This window comes from Mercenaria mercenaria, chromosome 13 (assembly GCF_021730395.1).
Source record: "Mercenaria mercenaria strain notata chromosome 13, MADL_Memer_1, whole genome shotgun sequence".
Taxonomy (NCBI): domain Eukaryota; kingdom Metazoa; phylum Mollusca; class Bivalvia; order Venerida; family Veneridae; genus Mercenaria; species Mercenaria mercenaria.
In genome coordinates, this window is record NC_069373.1 from 56579852 (window position 1) to 56602869 (window position 23018).

The 23018-nt window shown below is 36.6% G+C and overlaps 1 protein-coding gene across 6 annotated transcripts in view; it reads right to left on the reverse strand.

Moving 5' to 3' along the window:
* LOC123529608 (uncharacterized) overlaps nucleotides 1-23018 on the reverse strand; it is a 76499-nt gene that overhangs the window by 49557 nt on the left and 3924 nt on the right. For 5 of the 6 annotated variants that reach the window (XR_008366803.1, XM_053521904.1, XM_053521905.1 and 2 more), the window contains one exon: nucleotides 12577-12717. Coding sequence is in view for 5 of the 6 variants with exons in the window: in XM_053521904.1 (XP_053377879.1) it covers nucleotides 12577-12637 (61 nt within the window). In the remaining variant the exon portion in view is untranslated. Of the gene's footprint in view, nucleotides 1-12576; nucleotides 12718-14362; nucleotides 14758-23018 lie in introns of those variants that run through there. The other variant, XM_045310003.2, reaches the window with a different exon arrangement.

Sequence of the window (23018 nt, forward strand, 5' to 3'; positions counted from 1 at the left end):
CAAGACCTACTGACCTAGTTTTTGATCGCAGTTGACCCAGTTTCAAACTTGACCTAGATATCATCAAGATGAACATTCAGACCAACCTTAATGAAGATCCATTGAAAAATATGGCCTTTAGAGAGGTCACAAGGTTTTTCTATTATTTGACCTACTGACCTAGTTTTTGATGGCATGTGACCCACTTTCGAACTTGACCTAGATATCATCAAGGTGAACATTCAGACCAACTTTCATACAGATCCCGTGGAAAATATGGCCTCTAGAGAGGTCACAAGGTTTTTCTATTTTAAGACCTACTGACCTAGTTTTTGATGGCACGTGACCCACTTTCGAACTTGACTTAGATATCATCAAGGTGAACATTCTGACCAATTTTCATAAAGATTTCATGAAATATATGGCCTCTAGAGAGGTCACAAGGTTTTTCTATTTTTAGACCTACTGACCTAGTTTTTGACCGCATGTGACCCAGTTTCGAACTTGACCTAGATATCACCAAGATGAACATTCAGACAAACTTTCATACAGATCCCATGAAAAATATGGCCTTTAGAGAGGTCACAAGGTTTTTCTATTATTTGACCTACTGACCTAGTTTTTGATGGCACGTGACCCAGTTTCAAACCTGACCTAGATATCATCAAGGTGAACATTCTGACCATTTTTCATGAAGATCTTGTGATATATATGGCCTCTAGAAAGGTCACAAGGTTTTTCTATTTTTAGACCTACTGGCCTAGTTTTTGAAGACATGTGACCCAGTTTCGAACTTGACCTAGATATCATCAAGGTGAACATTCTGACCAATTTTCATGAAGGTCCATTGAAAATTATGGCCTCTAGAGAGGTCACAAGGTTTTTCTATTTTTAGACCTACTGACCTAGTTTTTGATGGCATGTGACCCAGTTTCGAACTTGACCTAGAATTTACCAAGATGAACATTCTGACCCACTTTCATAAAGATCCCATGAAAAATGTGACCTCTAGAGATGTCACAAGGAAAAGTTTACGGACACACGGACGGACGACGGACACCGCGCGATCACAAAAGCTCACCTTGTCACTTTGTGACAGGTGAGCTACAAATAGGGGGCAGAGCCAGACAGAAAATAGGAGGTGCCCAAGTTCATACCATGATAAAGACTCATGCAAGATTTATCAATTTATATCAAATACTTTTTGAGCTAGGCGTGTCACAAGGTGAAAATGTGCATTTTTGACTATTTCAGGGGCCATAACTCTAGAAATAGGGGGCGGATCCAAATGAAAAATAGGAGGTGCGCAAGTTCATATCATGATTAAGACTCGTGCAAGGTTTCATGAATCTATATCGAATACTTTTTGAGCTAGGCGTGTCACAAGGTGAAAATGTGCATTTTTGACTATTTCAGGGGCCATAACTCTAAAATTAGGAGGCGGAACCAGACAAAAAATAGAAGGTGCGCAAGTTCATATCATGATAAAGACTCATGCAAGGTTTCATTAATTTATATCAAATACTTTTTGAGCTAGGCGTGTCACAAACTTCGGACAGACAAGAGCAAATCTATATGCCCCCACCACTCATGGGGGGGCACAAAAATAATAATAGCATGGTCTTAAATTCGCACATCGGTTCTAGCGTGAAATATGCGAAAATTCGTCCTACACGAATAAAAATGATTTCACAGTAGTTATAGTCTTGTGCTTTTCACCTTTTACTCGTAACCAAGCTAAGAATTTGCCCATCTTCCAATTTGGACAGTACCAATAACTGTTATAAAGGGTGTATACCCAAAAGATACTGAAGATGAGGCAGAATTAATGTTAAGTTATGTCATTTTCATTTATCATTGTGTCAAGTAACATGGAATTCCCTTCATCGACTTTAACCTTTACCTTGCTAAATTTCTACAATGGACTGGTCTATAATTCGATTTGGGCAGTACCATTTGTATTTTGTTACTTGAAGGGGTGTTCATGCACTGAAAATTTACTGACTGAATAGCAAACAGTGAAGACCATAATACGCCTGCATGGATGTGCGGGCTGATCTTGGTCTCAATGGTCTGGACTTGGTCGCAAAGGCAAACTCACCTACCACCAACAAAATCACTTGCCAACAGCAGGCTTAAGGTTAAAATCATAGTCTTAAAACTATAAACAGTGATTAAGTATGTACAGAAAGCGTTCATAAACGACAACAACAACAATATAACAAGAATGTGTCTATAGGACATAGGGTGTCCCCCCCCCCACTGGTACCTTTTTTCCTAAATAAGGGGCAATGATTCAAATGTTTGCAGTCTTAATGGGGTATTGCCTCAACAAACATTTTATGAAAAGGATTCATTATTCTAGGCCATATACTTTTTGAGCTATGAGCATCACAAACAAAAAATCCAATATTTTGGCTATTTCAAGGGCCATAACTCTGTAATATGTGCCAAGATTCTCAAGAAGAATGCCAAGTGTGCAAGGTCACATCATGATAAAGACTCAAGCAAAGTTTCATGAATTTACATCAAATACTTTTTGAGCTAGGCACATAATTAGGTGAAAATGTTCATTGTTTTTACTATTTCAGGGGCCATAACTTTAAACAAGAGGGCCATGAAGGCCCTGTATCGCTCACCTGACCTAGTGACCTAAAGATCATCAAGATTAACATTCTGACCAAGTTTCATTAAGATATGGTCATAAATATGGCCTCTAAAGTGTTAACTAGCTATTCTTTTGATCTGACCCCGTGACCTAGTTTTTTACCTGACATGACCCAGATTCAAAGATCATCAAGTTTAACATTCTGACTAAGTTTCATGAAGATACAGTCATAAATGTGGCTTTTAGCGTGTTAACAAGCTTTTCCTTTGATTTGACCTAGTGACCTAGTTTTTGACCCCACCTGACCCAGATTTAAACTTGACCTAAATATCATCAAGATTAATATTTGGACCAAGTTTCATTAAGATATGGTCATAAATGTGGCCTCTGAAGTGTTAACTAGCTTTTCCTTTGATTTGACCCGGTGACCTAGTTTTTGACCTGACATGACCCAGATTCACACTTGACCTAAAGATCATCAAGTTTAACATTCTGATTAAGTTTCATGAAGATACAGTCATAAATGTGGCCTCTACAGTGTAAACTAGCTTTTCCTCTGATTTGACCGGGTGACCTAGTTTTTGACCCGACATGACCCAGATTCAAACTGGACCTTAAGATCATCAATATTAACATTCTGACCAAGTTTCATGAAGATACAGTCATAAATGCAGCCTCTACAGTGTTAACAAGCTTTTCTTTTGATTTGACCGGGTGACCTAGTTTTAGACCTGACATGACCCAGATTCAAACTGGACCTTAAAATCATCAATATTAACATTCTGACCAAATTTCATGAAGATATAGTCTTAAATGCAGCTTCTACAGTGTTAACAAGCTTTTCCTTTGATTTGACCTGGTGACCTAGTTTTTGACCCCAGATGACCAAATATCAAACTCGTCCAAGATTTTATCGAGGGTAACATTCTGACCAAGTTTCATTAAGATTGGGCCAAAATTGTGAGCTCTAGAGTGTTAACAAGCTTTTCCTTTGATTTGACCTGGTGACCTAGTTTTTAACCCGAGATGACCTAATATCAAAGTCATCCAAGATTTCATTGAGGGTAACATTCTGACCAAATTTCATTAAGATTGGACCAAAATTGTCACCTCTAGAGTGTTAACAAGCTTTTCTTTTGATTTGACCTAGGTGACGTAGTTTTTAACCCCAGATGATCCAATATCGAACTCATCCAAGATTTTATTGAGGGTAACATTCTGACCAAGTTTCATTAAGATTGGGCCAAAAATGTGACCTACAGAGTGTTAACAATCAACTTTTTGAAGACGGACAACAACAGATGACGGACACAGGGCGATCACAAAAGCTCACCTTTGAGCACTTCGTGCTCAGGTGAGCTAAAAATAGGCAGTGGAGCCAGCCAAAAAATAAGAGGTGTGCAAGTTTATATCATGATAAAGACTTAAGCAAGTTTTCAACCATTTATATTAAATACTTTTTCAGCTAGGTGCGTCACAAGGTGAAAATGTGCATTTTTGACTATTCAGGGGCCATAACTCTGAAAATAGGATGCAGACCCAAATAAAAAATAGCAGGTGCACAAGTTCATATTATGATAAAGACTCATGCAAGGTTTCATGAATCTATATCAAATACTTCTTGAGCTAGGCATATTACAAGGCGAATATGTGCATTTTTGACTATTTCAGGGGCCATGACTCTGAAAATAGGGGGCGGAGTCAGACAAAAAATAGGAGGTGCACAAGTTCATATCGTGATAAAGACTCATGCAAGGTTTCATCAATTTATATGAAATACTTTTTGAGCTAGGTGCGTCACAAGGTGAAATTGTGCATTTTTTACTATTTCAGGGGCCATAACTCTTAAAATAGGGGGCAGATCCAAATGAAAAATAAGAGGTGCGCAAGTTCATATCATGATTAAGACTCATGCAAGGTTTCATGAATCTATATCAAATACTTTTTGAGCTATGCGTGTCACAAGGTGAAAATGTGCATTTTTGACTATTTCAGGGGCTACTCTGAAAATAGGGGGCGGAGCCAGACGAAAAATAGGAGGTGCACAAGTTCATATCATGATAAAGACTCATGCAAGGTTTCATCAATTTATATCAAATATGTTTTGTGCTAGGGGCGTCATGAACTTCGGATGAACGGACGAAAGGACAGACGGACCTATATGCCCCCATCACTCATGGGGGTCACAAAAAATTAAATATCCATGATAAAGTTGATTGTTTTCCATAAATAGCTCTGACTACATTGAAGGTATTTGACTAGAGCTTACATACACCAACTGGACCATAAAGAAATTGGCATTAAAAGTCCCATAACTCTGACTGCTTTTAATGCAAATTTGTCTCTCTTTTTAGTTGTACTTTTATCAAGTTCACTCTTAAGTAAACAAGAGGGCCATGAAGGCCCTGTATCGCTCACCTGACCTATTGACCTAAAGATCAACATTCTGACCAAGTTTCATCAAGATATGTTCATAAATGTGGCCTCTAAAGTGTTAACTAGCTTTTCGTTTGGTTTGACCCCGTGACCTAGTTTTTGACCCAACATGACCCAGATTCGAACTTGACCTAAAGATCATCAAGTTTAACATTCTGACTAAGTTTCATGAAGATACAGACATAAATGTGGCCTCTAGAGTGTTAACAAGCTTTTCTTTGATTTGACCTAGTGACCTAGTTTTTGACCCCAGCTGACCCAGATTTAAACTTGACCTAAAGATCATCAAGATAAACATTCTGACCAAGTTTCATTAAGATATGACCATAAATGTGGCCTCTAGAGTGTTAACTAGCTTTTCCTTTGATTTGACCGGGTGACCTAGTTTAATCCTACAGGACCCAGATTCTAACTGGACCTTAATCAATATTAACATTCTGACCAAGTTTCATGAAGAAATAGTCATAAATGCGGCCTCTACAGTGTTAACAAACTTTTCCTTTGATTTGACCTGGTGACCTAGTTTTTTACCCCAAATGACCCAATATCAAACTCGTCCAAGATCTTTTTAAAGATAACATTCTGACCAAGTTTCATTAAGATTGGGCCAAAATTGTGACCTCTAGTGTTTACAAGCTTTTCCTTTGATTTGACCTGGTGACCTAGTTTTTGACCCCAGGTGACCTAAAATCGAACTTGTCCAAGATTTTATTAAGGGTAATCTGACAAAGTTTCATTAAGATTGGGCCAAAAATATGACCTCTAGAGTGTTAACAAGCCTTTTCCTTTGATTTGACCTGGTGACACAGTTTTTGACCCCAGATGACCCAATATTGAACTCGTCCAAGATTTTATGGAGGGTAACATTCTGACCAAGTTTCATTAAGATTGGGTCAAAAATGTGACCTCTAGAGTGTTAACAAGCTTTTCCTTTGATTTGACCTGGTGACCTAGTTTTTGACCCCAGATGACCCAATATTGAACTCGTCCAAGATTTTATTGAGGGTAACATTCTGACCAAGTTTTATTAAGATTGGGTTAAAATTGTGACCTCTAGAGTGTTAACAAGCTTTTCCTTTGATTTGACCTGGTGACCTAGTTATTGATCCCAGATGACCCAATATCGAACTTGTCCAAGATTTTATGGAGGGTAACACTCTGACCAAGTTTCATTAAGACTGGGCCAAAAATGTGACCTCTAGAGTGTTAACAGTCAAATTGTTGACAACGGACAGACGGACGGACGAACGACGGGACGACGCCGGACGCCGGACACAGGGTGATCACTAAAGCTCACCTTTGAGCACTTCGTGCTCAGGTGAGCTAAAAAAGGGGGAATGGTTTTGTCAAAATATGACACATTACATGTGAACTTACTTAGGATCCATATAACCTATATTGAAGTACAAATCAATACCTTCAATAATTTCAGAGATTTTTTAATGAAATTAATCATTCTGCTAAATTGTATTGTGTGTGTGTTCGAGTTTAACATCTTTTTCAACAATTTTTCAGTCATATAAATGACGGTGCCTACTTGTAGCAGCGAGCACAATGCCCAACTTTATAGTGCTGCCTCACTGGAATATCACGCCGTACACACGTGGCATTATACCCCACCCAGTTACATTATACTGACACCAGGCTGACCAGTCCTAGCACTATCCCCTTAATGCTGAACGCCAAGCGAGGAAGCTGCTAGTACCATTTTTTTACGTCTATGGTATAACGCGGTTGGGGATCGAACCTATGATCTCCCGCACTCGAAGCGGATGCTCTACCACGAGGCTACCAAGGCGGTAAATTGTATTGTGTGTGTGTGTTTGGGTTTAACGTCTTTTTCATCAATTTTTTCAGTCATATAAACGACGGTGTCTACTTGTAGCAGTGAGCACAATGCCCAACTTTATAGTGCTGCCAAATTGTATAAACCTGATTAATTTTGAAAACAAGAGGGTCATGATGACCCTGGATCGCTCACCTGAGTATTATGAGCTACATGTTTCAAATGTCAAACTGATTCTAAAATATTAAGAAAGTAGGCCAGTAGGTCACATTCATGGTAATAGAAAGTCAGTTATAAGATTGGTGTGCAGAACTGTATATATCATCCAAATTTCAACAGTCAGAGGTGTAACTATTTTAAGTTATGTAACCTATTTCAGTTACTTTTTCAAGCATTTTATAACCTGTAATAGTTATAAAATTTAGTTAACTCAGGTAAGTTATTCAAAAAAAGTCTTTTTGCTGTTCTCACAAAGTGACCTATAAAGTGAAATTAGTAGCAAACTGTGGCTAATCAAATTCTCTTTTAGTCTGATCATGACCTGATCAGCATAATGGGATGTTAAGTGTTTTATAGCTTTAAAACTTTTGGGTAAAACTTTATCAGCCTTGTGTAAAACTTTATCAGCCTTGCCTAAAATTTTTTACTGCATAGGTAGCTGGAAAGATAAAAGTTCAAGCATTTAGGAAATAACTGTATTAGTCTCATTCAAAATAAGGTACTGGCACAGGAGGGCTTTTTAATATTTTATGATAACTGAAACAAGTTATGAAAGTATAAGCAATAACTCAAATGGGTTATAAACTGCTGATAACTTGAAGCAGTTACACCCCTGACTGTTCAAGACTGTATCTTAAAAAACAAGAGGGCCATGAAGGCCCTGTATCGCTCACCTGACCTATTGACTTAAAGATCATCAAGATTAACATTCTGACCAAGTTTCATTAAGATATAATCATAAATTTGGCCTCTTAAGTATTAACTAGCTATTCCTTTGATTTGACCCCGTGACCTTAAAAGACAAGAAAGTAAGTCAGTAGGTCAAGCTCACAGTCAAGTGACCCCATAATTATAATTAAACAGTCTAGGAAATATGTTCAGATATTTTTTTAAGTATTTTTTCCTACATAACTCATACAACAAGTGACCCCGGGGAAGGGCCTCTTTTCACCCCAGGGGCATCAGGGGTTTATTTTTGCCGTTTTTATAGCCATTATTCGGCTATAATCCCAATGCCAAAACAGTATGTATTTTTCCCAAAATGAGTGCAAAAATTCCCAACCTACATACTTAAAAAAATTTCATCAAAATTGCACAAAGATTGACCAAATTATGAACAATTTTGTAATTGAAGTATGTTAAACAGGTTGTACAATGTGAGACAAGTGTATGAGAAAGTGCTTAAACACATCCTTACTTTATCCTATGGGACTAAATAATTCCCTATTTGGAACATTTACGCATCAAATTTCCTAATTTTGGGGATATAGGCTATGTTCCCAAAACAGCAAGAAAAAGCCCTGCGGAATAATTTGAGAAATCTTGTTAGAGAACCACTAGGCAATGCAACATACAAAATATCAAAAGCCTAGGCCTTGCAGTTTAAGACAAGAATATTTTTAACCTTTACCCTGCTAAATTTCTAAATGGACTACCATTCAATATGGGCAGTACCATTTATTATTCAAAAGGACATTCACTGAAAATTTACTGAAAATTTACTGAATGTGCAGGCTGATCTTGGTCTGCACTGGTCGCAAAGGCAGAGTCGCTTGCCGCCAACAGGCTTAAGGTTAAAGTTTTTTCCAATGTGAGTTTACTTAAAACTTGGGGTCCCATCGGCAGCGCCTTTTTAATTTGAACAATCTTGGTAGAGGACCACAAGGCAATGCTACATACCAAATATCAAACCCCTAGGTCTTGTGTTTCCTACACAAGTCTATGTAAAACTTGCAGGGCACTAGACAATTTTTGGGGACAGGTACCCATACCCTCAGGAAGGGGAATTTTTAGTCATTTTAAGACAAAAATGGGGAACTTTAAGCCATATATATCTTATATGTTACTCCTTTTGACAGTTATTAATACTGTTTTCAATCATTTCTAACAAATGTAACTATACTGCAGCAGTAACCTTCCTTAGAGGCACTATAAAATAAACTTGAAAGAGAGTTCATATCTAATTGTGTCAAACAACCTATTATCAGGGGAATTTTCTTCTTAGAAAGGGGAAAAAACATATTATTCTATGAGGGGAATGGGGCCCATATATGGCCCAAAAAACGGCCAAACGTGTGCCCTGACTTGGAATCCCCAGGGTGGAGCCTCTTTTAACCCCAGGGGCATAATTTGAACAATCTTCATAGAGGACCATTAGATGATGTCACAGGCCAAATATTGAGGCTCTAAGCCTTGCGGTTTTGGATAAGAAGATATTTTTTAAGTGTTTCCTTTCAGTTGCCATGGCAACCAGAGTTCTGTGTAGAATATTCTTTGAATAATTTTGAAAGGGTACCGCCCAAGGATCATTACTGTGAAGTTTGGTGTAAATATGCCCAGTGGTTTTAAAGAAGATTTTTTTAGAAAAAGTTAACGGATGCACAACACAGGACGGACAATGAACGGCGGACATTGAGCAGTCACAAAAGCTCAGGTGAACTAAACAAAATGAAAAAGAGGAAAACCATACGTCAAGTTTGATGATATCTATAGGCCCCGAAAAGGGGCTGAGTGCGCTCAAACAGTTAAGAGGTCACCAAGACCAAGACTCATAAAGATACATCAAGCTGTTCAGGAGAAGTTCTAGAAAGGTTTTCTATTTGTAGCTTTAACGGCCGCTGAAAGGTGACAGGTACCTCCATTGGCCAGTCTGGGATGGGACTTTGCAATGATGCTACAAATCAAGACTGATGAAGATCCATCAAGCCGTTCATTAGAGAAAGTTATCTGAAGGTATTCTATTTTGTTATGGGGCCACTTAAAGATGACAACACAAAACGAATGTCAGGTATAACAAGAGCTGTCCGTAAGACAGCGCGCTCGACTTTTCTCAGTGCTTAACTCTGAATTAGAGCTTTGCCAGTAAAAAAAAATCCAAGTTAAAAAGGGACATAACTCTGTCAAAATTCAAATCAGAGTTATGGGAATTGTGTCTCCTGGTGTAGACTTTGATAGTAAATAACTATTTTGAGTTTCAAGTCAAAAGCTTTAATAGTGACAGAGATATTTGACTTTATCAAAAAGGATTTTAACAAAAAATTCTAATTTAAAAAGGGGTATAATTCTGTTAAAATTCAAATAAGAGTTGTGGGGATTGTTTCTCCTGGTGTAGACTTTGATGGTTAATAAGTACTTTTTTAAGTTTCAAGTCAAAAGCTTTGATAGTAACAGAGATATTTAACATTATCAAAAACTTTAACAAAAAATTCTAAGTTAAAAAGGGGCATAACTCTGTCAAAATTCAAATCAGAGTTATGGGAATTTTGTTTCCTGATGCAGACTTCGATAGTTAAAAACTATTTTGAGTTTCAAGTCAAAATTAAGCTTTAATAGTAACAGGGATATTTGACTTTATCAAAAATTTTAACAAAAAATTCTAATTTAAAAAGGGGCATAATTCTGTCGAAATTCAAATCAGAGTTGTGGGGATTGTTTCTCCTGGTGTAGACTTTGATGGTAAATAAGTACAGTAAGTTTCAAGTCAAAATTATTCTTTGATAGCAACAGATATATTTGACTTTATCAAAAACTTTAACCAACAAGGAGCTGCGTACAATAAACGCTTGATGCCCCTGGTGGCATCCTTGTCGATACAAAGCAACCTAAGTCCAAAACGAGGTCAAGGTCAAACTGAGGCCAGGTGATGTTTGAAGATGAGAAATGGTCAAAGGTTTCATCTGTATTAGTATCAATCCATTATGCTAAGCGGTATTAATGCTAGACGAAACGGTCCCATCAATGGTTAACCAAGAGATGGCCCATATAAAGCAACCTAAGTCCAAAATGAGGTCAAGGTCAAACTGAGGTCAGGTTATGTTTGAAGATGAGGAATGGTCACAGGTTACATCTGTATTAGTATCAATTCATTCTTGTAAGCGGTATTGATGCTAGACGAAACGGTCCCATTTGGTTAACCAAGAGCCATCATGGCCCATATAAAGCAACCTAAGTCCAACAAGAGCTGTCTCCATAGGATGACACATGCCCCCGATGGCACTTTGAATGAATAGTTATGGCCAATGTTAGAGTTTAGGACCTTTGACCTACGGACCTGGGTCTTGCGCGCGACACGTTGTCTTACTGTGGTACACATCCATGCCCAATATTTTTTAAAATCCAAGCATGAATGACAAACATATGGACCGGACACGCCCATCAATGCACTATGTTGAAATATGACCTTTAACGTCTAAGTGTGACCTTGACCTTTGAGCTACGGACCTGGGTCTTGCGCACGACACGTCGTCTTACTGTGGTACACATTTATGCCAAGTTATTTGAAAATCCATCCATGGATGACAAAGATATGGACCGGACACGAATGCACTATCATGAAAAATGACCTTTAACGTCTAAGTGTGACCTTGACCTTTGAGCTACAGACCTGGGTCTTGCACACGACACGTCGTCTTACTGTGGTACACATTCATGCCAAGTTATTTGAAAATCCATCCATGGATGACAAAGATATTGACCGGACACGCCCAACTATCATGAAAAATGACCTTTAACGTCTAAGTGTGACCTTGACCTTTGAGCTACGGACCTGGGTCTTTCGCGCGACACATCGTCTTACTGTGGTACACATTCATGCCAAGTTATTTGAAAATCCATCCATCGATGACAAAGATATGGACCGGACACGAAAATTGCGGACAGACTGACAGACCGACAGACTGACAGACTGACAGACGGTTCAAAAACTATATGCCTCCCTTCGGGGGCATAAAAAGAGGTCAAGGTCAAGGTCAAACTGAGGTCAGGTGATGTCTGAAGATGAGGAATGTTCACAGGTTACATCTGCATTAGTACCAAGTCATTCTAGTAAGGGGTATTGATGCTAGACGAAACGGTCCCATTTGGTTAACCTTGTACGGAAGGACGAATGGACGGACGGACAGGACGATCTCTATATGCCTCCCGCATCAGTAGATGCTGGGGGTATAAAAATTCTAAGTTAAAAAGGGGCATAATTCTGTCAAAAATTCAAATCAGAGTTATGGGAATTGTGTCTCCTGGTGTAGACTTTGATAGTAAATAACTATTTTGAGTTTCAAGTCAAAAGCTTTAATAGTAACAGAGATATTTGACTTTATCAAAAATTTTAACAAAAAATTCGAAGTTAAAATGGGGCATAATTCTGTCAAATTCAAATCAGAGTTATGGGGATTGTTTCTCCTGGTGTAAACTTTGATAGTAAATAACTATTTTGAGTTTCAAGTCAAAAGCTTTCATAGTAACAGAGATATTTGACTTTATCAAAAACTTTAACCAAAAATTCTAAGTTAAAAAGAAGCATAATTCTTTCAAAATTCAATTAGAGTTATGGGGATTGTATCTCTTGGTGTGGACTTTGATAGTAAAAAAAACAATTTAAGTTTCAAGTCAATATCTTTGATAGTAACAGAGATATTTGACTTCATCAAAAACTTTAACGAACGGTGATGCCGATGCCAACACTGACACCGACACAGGGGCAAGTGCAATAAGCTCTACTTTTTCTTAAAAAAGTCGAGCTAAAAATCTGAAAAAAAAAGAGCTAACTTACGTGCCATGGCTAACTGTAACACACATTCTTGTATTAACAGTAAAATGATGCCTTTCTTCATCCTTTCTTAAGGCCTGAAATTGCAGCTGTTTACGGCTGTGTTAAAGTCCCAATTTCTTTTTAACAAAACAATGTTAAATTCTGAAAAATATAAAATGAAAACATTATTAAGTCAATTAAGTTTGGAAATGAAATTTCAAGCAGAATGTTTTAAAATCATAAAAGCATTTTAACCTTTAGCCTGCTGGTGGCAAGAGATTCTGTCTTTGCAACCAGTGCAGACCAAAATCAGCCTGCACATCCGTGCACGTTGATCATGGTCTGCACAGGTCACTGTTCAGCCAGTAAATTTTCACAGCTTTGAACACAGGGTTGCCAGCACTCTGGGTGAATAAAATTCCCTGACTTCTCCCTGACTTTTCCCTGACCAATTCATGTTTTTCACTGACCAAAACCGCCAAACATTTAAACGGCCTCCTGACCTCCCCTATAGCCGTCCAATCCTCCCATTATTTTTTTCCCAAATGTTTTGTATTTATTTTCCAATATATTAAACATAAACATCAATACAATGATAATAAACATGGTTTTTTTTTCTTGTAAGACTGTTTGGTGGTCAAGTCAATGAAACATAATTGTGACTATTGGTCAGTGAAACCTAATTATTAAGAGATACATATCAAAAGCATCTTTGCAAGACATGTAACTATCAAAAATCTAACATCTTTTAAGGTACACTTTCCTCATGGTAAAAACAATAAAGTATGGTTAATAACAAGACCATTGGAACCCTGCTAGTATTAGCAAAATATCATTCTCAAAAATGCAAGATCTGTTATTATACAGTTTCCTAGAGGCAAAAACAATAAAACACCATGACTAATAGCAAGACCATTGGAATCATATTGACAAAGCATCACTCTCAAAATGCAAGATCTCTTAATATACAGTGTCCAGAAAACACCTGGAGTACCTACAACAAAAAAAGTGTATTAGAATAATGTTAGTTGTAGGCGCTCTTCATGTATCACTTTCCTACAAAATAACAAAAAAATGTTAGTTAGCTCTGGAGGCAAGGGTTGCAAAGCCTTTCAGTCTTTAAGCAAAATCAGTGTTTAAAGAAATATGGGGGATTTAAACAAATTAAATGCATGTTACAGTATTACATCATTAAACTTTGTTTTTAATTACTTAAATTTAATGCTTGAAGACTACCATAGCCACAAAAATTTAAAATGATTAACTTCTTCGAGCTTTGAAATCATTTTTCCCTGACTTTTCCCTGACTTTCCAGGATTTTCATTTTTCACTGACCAAATTTTAAAATTCCCTGACAATTCCCTGACCTTGAAAAAGAAACCAATTTCCCTGACTTTTCAAGACTGCTGGCAACCCTGGAACAATAAGTGGTACTGCCCAAATTGAACGAAGACCAGTTCATTTGAAAACATTTTGCAGGGTAAAGGTTAAAATGAAAAGAACAAAGGACTGCTTTTAAAAAAGCACTTGCCCTCCAATCATCCCCCATACTGCTTCCTGATATGTAATAGTTTTCAGTCCAACATTATTTAAAGAATATCACTTTACATAAAACTTATCAAATACCTCAAGATTTAGAGCCCCAGTTATATGGTAATACCAATACAGAAAGAGAAAAAGGCAGCCAGAGTCATTTATGTGAAAATAATAATAACTGATTGCCATTTACATGATTTAAGAGATATTGTTTCTTGTAAACGTTTACAAAATTCTGTAAACATGGGAGCCTTAGTATTATGTCTCTTACTATAGGCCAGATACAGCACCTATTTTACGTTGTCAGCCTGGCTGTTCGAACTCACAAAGCGGTAGCATCTGTGCAATATCAAAGTTGGTTGGCTATGAGGGGCTGACAAGCCACTCAAGCCTACCGATACCTTCCTAGGAAAGTTTCTACAACAAAAAACAACAACAGAAAAGCTTTCTTGACAATAACTGCCAAAGACCCTAGGTTACCAAAAGCATCAAAATGCCCTTTCAAGTAGGCTCTTCCTTTTATCAAAGGTCAATTCTGTGAACAAATCAGGTTTCTTGAACATTGTCCAAATTTTGAGAGGGGAAACATGTGCTAACTCCATCTCACCTCCTACCTTAATTTATTAATCAACAAATGACTGAGGATAGATATACTGACCATTACTTTATAATAAAACCAAGATATAACTGACAATCTTTAACAATAACTTTTAATATTCTATTATTAACATGAAACAGTTAACAATATAATTGCCAAACTTTCACTGTCTTTAAGTATCTCTGATTTTTATCCATAACCATCTTACATACTCTCACAACCTTTTGGCCAAAGCCTGAAGACTTTGGTAAAAGCAGCTATCACTAGCAGTGTAACATTCAGTACCTATGACATGGCAGACAGAAAGTAAGAATGGAACATAATTTGTAAAAAAGTGAAGATAATTAAAGCCTCTATTCTGCTTGTGATTTATACAAATGCATTCAACATTAAAAAGACAATTTGTTTCTGCTTCTGTATCTATATATTCATTGCTGAAGTTAAATTATTGAAGACTTCCCTCTTTCCCTCTGATAAATCTTTGTGCAGTGTCTATTTATTTACATGTATTTATTTTGTTGGGTTTAACGTCGCATCGACACAGTTATAGGTCATATGGCGTTATTCCAGCTTTGATGGTGGAGGGGAAGACCTCAGGTGCCCCTCCAGGCATTATTTCATCATGTGGGGGCACCTGGGTAAAACCACCAACCTTCCATAAGCCAGCTGGATGGCTACCTCACATGAAGAATTCAATGCCCTGTGTGAGGCTCGAACCCACATCAATGACGGGCAAGTGATTTGAAGTCAGCGACCTTAACCACTTGGCCATGGAGGCCCCTTGGGCCGGGTCTATATTTTCAGATGATGAAAATAAACATTTTAAATGAATATTTTCAAGATTTGTGTATTGTGTCTTTACAGTAGTAGTTACTGAAAACTACTGTTTGATGTGTTAACTACAGATTTGTAAATAACACAATTTTGATAAGATCTTCCACCTGACAAATAGCAGTCTTTTAAATCATACACTTTATAACTGCAACTACAACTGTACAATTGAGTCAGAGATGGACAAGTGTCTACTTCTATCTACAGGTGGCAGTAACGTACCTAGGATACAGTATGGGTCCATAAGCCAAATACACTTAAATATATTACAATTACAATGTTTCTGAGAAATTATTTTAATGGTCATTAGGAACTGGTCAAAACTGATTTAAATTTTATTAATATAAAACATACTAACTGCCCGTTTCCATAGTGATTCAAGTGACTTATGACTCAGGCAACTGAAATGAATGCATTTTGTGGTATGCAAAAGCAGTCTATTGTGACAGCCTAACACTTTACAAAAACCACAATAGCGCTGTCTCGTATGTAAGGATCTGTGACGTCACTGACAATGTCTGCTATCTAAAAATAGCACAGGTCTCGATGTGCGGACAAACAGTCGGTGCCTCTCCTGTATATAAGCATCAGTAATTCACAGATTTTGCATTTATCTCCTCGTGTATTTTAAAGTTGATGCATATCAAACGAATGTGTTTCACATAGCTTTCAATTTCTATATACTACGCCTAAATACTGAACAGTAAGAAATTCTTAAAAATGTTGACAGCACAGTTTTGAATTTTTAAAATCCACGTCAGTAATAACACATCGAATTGTCATCAGTATATGGACGGATGATGTTCTTCTACTATTTGTCTTACACATTCCAGTTACGGTCATATATCAATATAATTATATCCATTTGCTATTTACCTCATTCGCAAGTGTTCAAACATTTATCACTATTCTGCGTTTTTTGCAAAATGTAAATATATGATATCACATGATCACATCCTAGTAATCCGATTGAAATTTCGAAATGTCATGAACAATATGTATAACTGAAAGTCAGCAATATTTCATAACTTAGATCTATAGTTCTTCATTGAAACAATTAAATCTCTGTGAAATGCATCAGTATAATGATATGTTACAAATGACACCTTAGTGTGACATGTAGATATTTGACTTTTAGCAATGATATTTAGATGTGATCTGATAAAACATGGTGCTAATTTAATGCAACACCATATACAGTTCTACCTACGTCCTGTCATATATTTTTTTCAATTATGAAGTATTTAATGGACCACGCTTTCAAGTACCTCGTATTGAGGCTCAGCGCGGTGTTGTGTGAACCAAATGTATGGAAAGAAGTACATGTGTTAATGATTGTGCTGATATATGCTTTGAAAATCATGAATCAAAATTATAATCTTGCACTTACTTTTTCGACCGCTGGTGTTTCGAATCCGTAAATATTGTATATTTGTGATAAAGACTTCAAGCCAGTCCTTCTGATGCTATACTTTATTGATGTAATTTGCAGACTATTGAGTAATTTGTATGCAATGTACTGTACTTTTTAAATTTTTTTATTTGAACACATCTTTTTAATGGCCCCGGTCTAACGAAACGCTAAAATAATATGTCTATTTATTTCCTACGTTTATTTCAATATATATGCCTATTGATTCCTTTATTTAGCAGGTTTTTCAAGGAATTTTGTGCAGCCAAAGTGAATTTTCCGTATTTTACTTTTTAAATTCTCTTCGAAGTTTACTGAAAGGTTAATAAGATGTTTTAGTATATATACGTTATATATATAAACAACGGTCCCTTGTCCGCAATTCGCGCATTGCATTATGGTATCTCTGCGGTGTGTTCTATTTATAGAATACGAGAGAGCGCTATTATTGAGAAATATACCGGTAATGAAAATGACTTTAATAATTATAGATCAAGACCTAAATATTGCATGCAGATTATCGTTCACTGCTTAAAATATTTGATAAATCACAAAAGAGCAGTATTTTTGTTAGATGTAATAGTTTAAGTCATTATCTGATCAGGCTCTTTGTGAAATGTCACGGCTAGCATGCTGTTACAATACATCTCTATGTGTAACACGGTCGATGTCAAGTTCCATTTTAAGCAATTGTTACATAGGACAACAAGAGGGCCAAGGTGGACCTAGGTCGCTCACCTGAGAAACACATCATAACAGTGTAAACATGTTTGACCAAGTAATTCATTTCATGGAAACAAATATTCTGCCCAATTTTCATTAAGATTGGACCAAAAATGTGGTCTCTTAAGTGAAAACAATTATTTTCTACAATTTGACCTAGTTCTTGAGCCAAGATGTCAGACCTACATTCAAACCTGACCTAGATTTGATCAAGGCAATCATTCTGACCGAATTCATGAATCTCAACTGAAAAATACAGTCCCTATCACATACACAAGGTTTTTCTTTGATTTGTCCTAGCGACCTAGTTACTGACCCCAGTTGACCCATTTTTGAACTTGGCCTAGATTATATCAAGGCAATCACTCTGACAAAATTTAATGAAGTTCAGTTGAAAAATACAGCCTCTATCGCATACAAGCTAAATGTTGACAGACAGACGACAGACAGACACCGGATGCCAGACATCGAACAATCACAATAACTCACCTGAGCATTGCTCAGATAAGCTAAAAATGACTAGATATTATCAATAAAGTTATACTATTGTGATCTTCGTTCAGATATAACAATTGCCTGATACGCTCCGTGGGAGAAAAAATCCCTTCTCCAAATTTCGCACAAAATGTATTGACTAATTTTGCTTTAAAGTCCTGCTCCGCGGCTATTCAAATTCTATTGTGTGTATGCAACCCATAGGTAACAGTTAACGGTCACGTGCCACAGTTTAGCACACAAAACCACAGGTATCTTATTTAGAATTTGATATAAAATAGACTCTATTTTGACAGGCGTCACTGTTCATAGTCAGGATTTTCAGTGACTTAAATTTTAAGGTTAAAAGGTAGGACTGGAGCAGGTCTTTAAGCTTTTTGACACCTATACTATAATATTTAAATCTTACATGACTGAATTTAGACTAAAGGTGTTGATTTAATTAAATCTGGTGTGACTGAATCAACTTTGACACCATAAACTAAACTGGCATTTAGAACTATTTTTTAATGCCAAGCTACAAAATAGAACAAGGACAGTGAATATACATGTAAATATAGAAACCAAAGAGCTATAAAAATTAATAGATCGGCAACTTGAAAGGCATATAGCGCAAATATCACCTACATCATATGGAAACTGAATGAGATCTCTTTTTATCGTTGATGAAACAGACAGGACAAAAATTTGTGTAGTGAAAAACTTTCTATCAGATCCTTTGATTACGATAATGGTGTTTTTAGCTCACCTGAGCACAAAGTGCTCACCAGGTAAGGTATAATGATCACGCTCACAGTGTCCGTCATCCATCAGTTCGTCCATTAAGTCATCCGTCGTCAACAACTTTATTTAAACGACATCTCCTCCAAAACTACTACATGGATTTTGATGAAACTTGGCCTGGATATTCCTTGAGTGGTCCTCTTCTAAATTTGTTCAAACTGTTACCCTTGGTTGCACACACGGCTAAAAAATCTTCAAAACGACATCTCCTAAACCAGTGGTTCAATTCTGAAATAATTTTACAGAAATGGTCCTTCTGTCACCCTCTACCAAGATTGTTCAAATTATATTGATTCGTCAAAAAACATGGCTGCCAGGGGGCATGGTCACTTTTCCCTATATGTATATAGCGAAAATTAAAAGAATCTTCTTGTGTGAAACTGCTGGCCCAAATAATTTCACACAAATGGTGCTTGTGAGACCCTCTACCAAGATTGTTCAAGTTATTTTGATTTATTAAAAAGCATGGCCGCCAGAGGAAGTGGCTACTTTTCACTTTATGTATATAGTGGAAACTTTAAAAAAATTCCTTGTGTGAAACTGCTGGCCCAATTTTAAAATCATTTTACACAAATGGTCCTTATGTCACCCTCTACCAAGATTGTTCAAATTATTCTGATTCATCAAAAAGCATGGCTGCCATGGGGCATGGTCACTTTTCCCTATATGTATATAGCGGAAATTTAAAAAATCTTCTTGTGTGAAAGTGCTAGCCTGATTTTAAAATAATTTTGCCAAATGGTCCTTGTGTGACCCTCAACCAATATTGTTCAAATTATTCCGATTCCTATAAAAGCATGGCCGCCAGAGGGCATCACCTCCAAAACCACAAAGGGATTTTGATGAAACTTTACACAAATGATCTCTGGGTATCCCTCTTTCAAATTTGTTATAATGGTTCAGGTTCATTGATCATAATGGGTCTTTTTGGTTAAAGATAGGTTTTCAGCTATCACACTTTTAAAATCTTTTTCTCTTGAGCTTTGATATTTGGCATGTGATGTTAGGGTTTAAGTCTCTACCATAATTGACCAAATTATTGCCCTAAGGTCAAAAATGGCCACGCCCCTGTATGTGACATGTACTTACTGCAGGCTTTTATGTAAGAAACTTTGAAAATCTTCTTCTCTGAATTAATAATAGCTAGAGCCTTGATTTTTGGCATAAGATATCAGAGTTGTACTGTATAACTATTGCCCTAGGTTAAAGAATGTGTGTGATGGCTAACATAGTAGAAGCCTATCAAAACTTAAACCATTACATTATACAAACATACTTAAAGCCTTATACACAGGTGAGCGCTTTAGGGTCAATGACCCTCTTGTTATTTAATGTTATAAATTAGTATTTTCTACAAGGGGAAGGAATGAATTTAATATTGGAAGTCTGAGAAAAAATAGGACCCAATTCGGAAAATATTGCCAGTGTAATACTGTAAAGTTAGGGGAATTAACTCCTGATTTTATATGATAATTAATAAGTCAACCAACAATTCCACTTTACTACGTTCCTTTTATTTCTATGGTTCTAATATATATGTAACGTTCATGTCCATCAAACAATAAAATATATTTCCAAAACATTATTTAAATCTTTCACTTCATTATCTCATTAATAATATTTTCTTCATAATTTCTTAATTTCTGATCTAACTCCAACTTTTGACCTAAATAGTTCTAAATCTAAAAGTATTCTGACCTTAACAGTTCTTAGTCTTAAAATCTTCTCCCACAACAATTTACAAACTTGAGCAGCTTCTGAACGTAGCCACACCTACAGGTATCATATTTCACAGGGCTGACCCTTTCTTAACCAATCAGTGCCTTTGTAAAAGAATAGATAACTTGTCAATATTCATTAATTAGGTTACTAATGATGATTCCATCTTTTCCCACCAAAACTTAAGATCAAAGGCATTTTCACCTATGTGTGACTTTTAACAAGTAATACCATACCAAATTGCAGTATGTAGATCATGCTGCTTTCTAGACAAAACCAGCATGGACATTATGTTATATCAAAGACAAGCTATGTACACTTAATTAGCTCACACCTTGCCTAATATCTATACTTAATTCTGTCCAGACCATAATAAATATGCAGCTGCTGTGCATTCATGATCTGACCTAACAACTACTTAAAAATTTATCAAATATTAATAATGCATAATATCAAATTCATCAAAAATAATATTCATAATCATAACTCTGTGACAATACTTCAATAAGCGTCTGTTGATTTAATCACGAGTGATCAAGTCAGCAAACGCTTAAATCAGATACTCCGCTGACATGAACTTATGTGAAATTATCTCCCGAACATTGCCATTCTGTGTATTTTATACTTCTTTGTTTAAACCCAAATATTTTATTTAAATTTAAAGAAGCTCCAATTTATCAACTGATCATTTTCTTCAACTCCACCACAACACTGCAAAAAATATGTGCATAAACGGGAGTATACGGTCCCGTATATGTCTAATATATGAATATCATATAAAATGTATCTTTCCTGAAAGTATGATCAAAACCTACGCCGTAAACATACTTTTGGACCTTGACAATCCCTAACTTTGAATACTGACATAAACTGTTGAAACGTATTTATGCTAAGTATGAATGAACGGATCCATGTGAGAAAAACATGAATGTCCAATTAAAGAATACGGGGGGAATGTTCCATATACAGGAAAAATGTTTCTATATATGTTGTTGAATATCACATCTGGAACCCATAAAATCAAAGAAGTGTAAGATACACAGAATGCCAAAAAAAAAGATAATTTCGTGTAAGCTCGTGTCTTTGTTTGTTTGTTTTGGGTTTAACCTCGTTTTTCAACAGTATTTCAGTCATGTAACGGCGGGCAGTTAACCTAACCTGAGTGTTCCTGGATTCTGTACCACAAACCTGCTCTCCGCAAGTAACTGCCAACTTCCCCACATGAATCAGAGGTGGAGGACGAATGATTTCAGACACAATGTCGTTTATCAAAAAGTCACGGAGAACATACGCCCCACCCGAGGATCAAACTTACGACCCCGCGATCCGTAGACCAACGCTCTTACCTACTGAGCTAAGCGGGCGGGCTTAAGCTCGTAAGCTCTTGTCAGCGTGTTATCTTATTGAAGAGTTTGCTGACTTGATCAGTCGTGATCAAATCAACAGACACTTATTAAAGTATTAAACTGGTCATACGGCCAGTGCGTAATAAACTGATTCGGGTCCAATTTTCAAACGACAATTGTTGATTTCTCAGACTTCCAATCATAAATTCATTTCTTCCCCATGTAGAAAATACTAATTTTAATAACATTAACAAAACACCAGTATCATTAATACAAACAATCTTCTAGAAGGTTTTTGACAAAACAAATTTTTAGCCTTCCGCTGTCTGTTTCATACACCAGTAAAACAAGATCACATTCAGTTCAGGGATCGAATTTAACTTTTTTTCCTGCTAGTAATTTTTTGCTACTAGTGCCATTTTTTTCACTAGTAAAATGGTGGGTTCCACTAGCATTACTATTAAGAGGCTGTTTAACATGCTAAATTTACTAAGTTGTTTCTTCGTTGTTTGGTTTCATATAAAAGTTAAATGTTCAGTTCCATTTCCAACTTTTTCACGGTTCAAACAGGCCGGGACTTATTGGTTTCAGAAGTACGAACCAAAGCACACGATGATTCTATGGACTTTTGGCTGGACTTGGAAGTTTTAAGTTCTTTAAGGTAACTGCCTGTGGTGTCGTTAGCATTTTAGGTCTCCGTGGGTCTTTTTTGCCCAAAGAAACTTGTAACTATCCTCTTTATTTTCGCAGTTGCAAATCACCGTCCCATTTGGTTAACCTCGTACGGACGGACGGACAGGACGATCACTATATGCCTCCCGCATCAGTAGATGCCGGGGGTATAAAAATTCTAAGTTAAAAAGGGGCATAATTCTGTCAAAAATTCAAATCAGAGTTATGGGAATTGTGTCTCCTGGTGTAGACTTTGATAGTAAATAATTATTTTGAGTTTCAAGTCAAAAGCTTTCATAGTAACAGAGATATTTGACTTTATCAAAACAAGAGGACCATGATGGTCCTG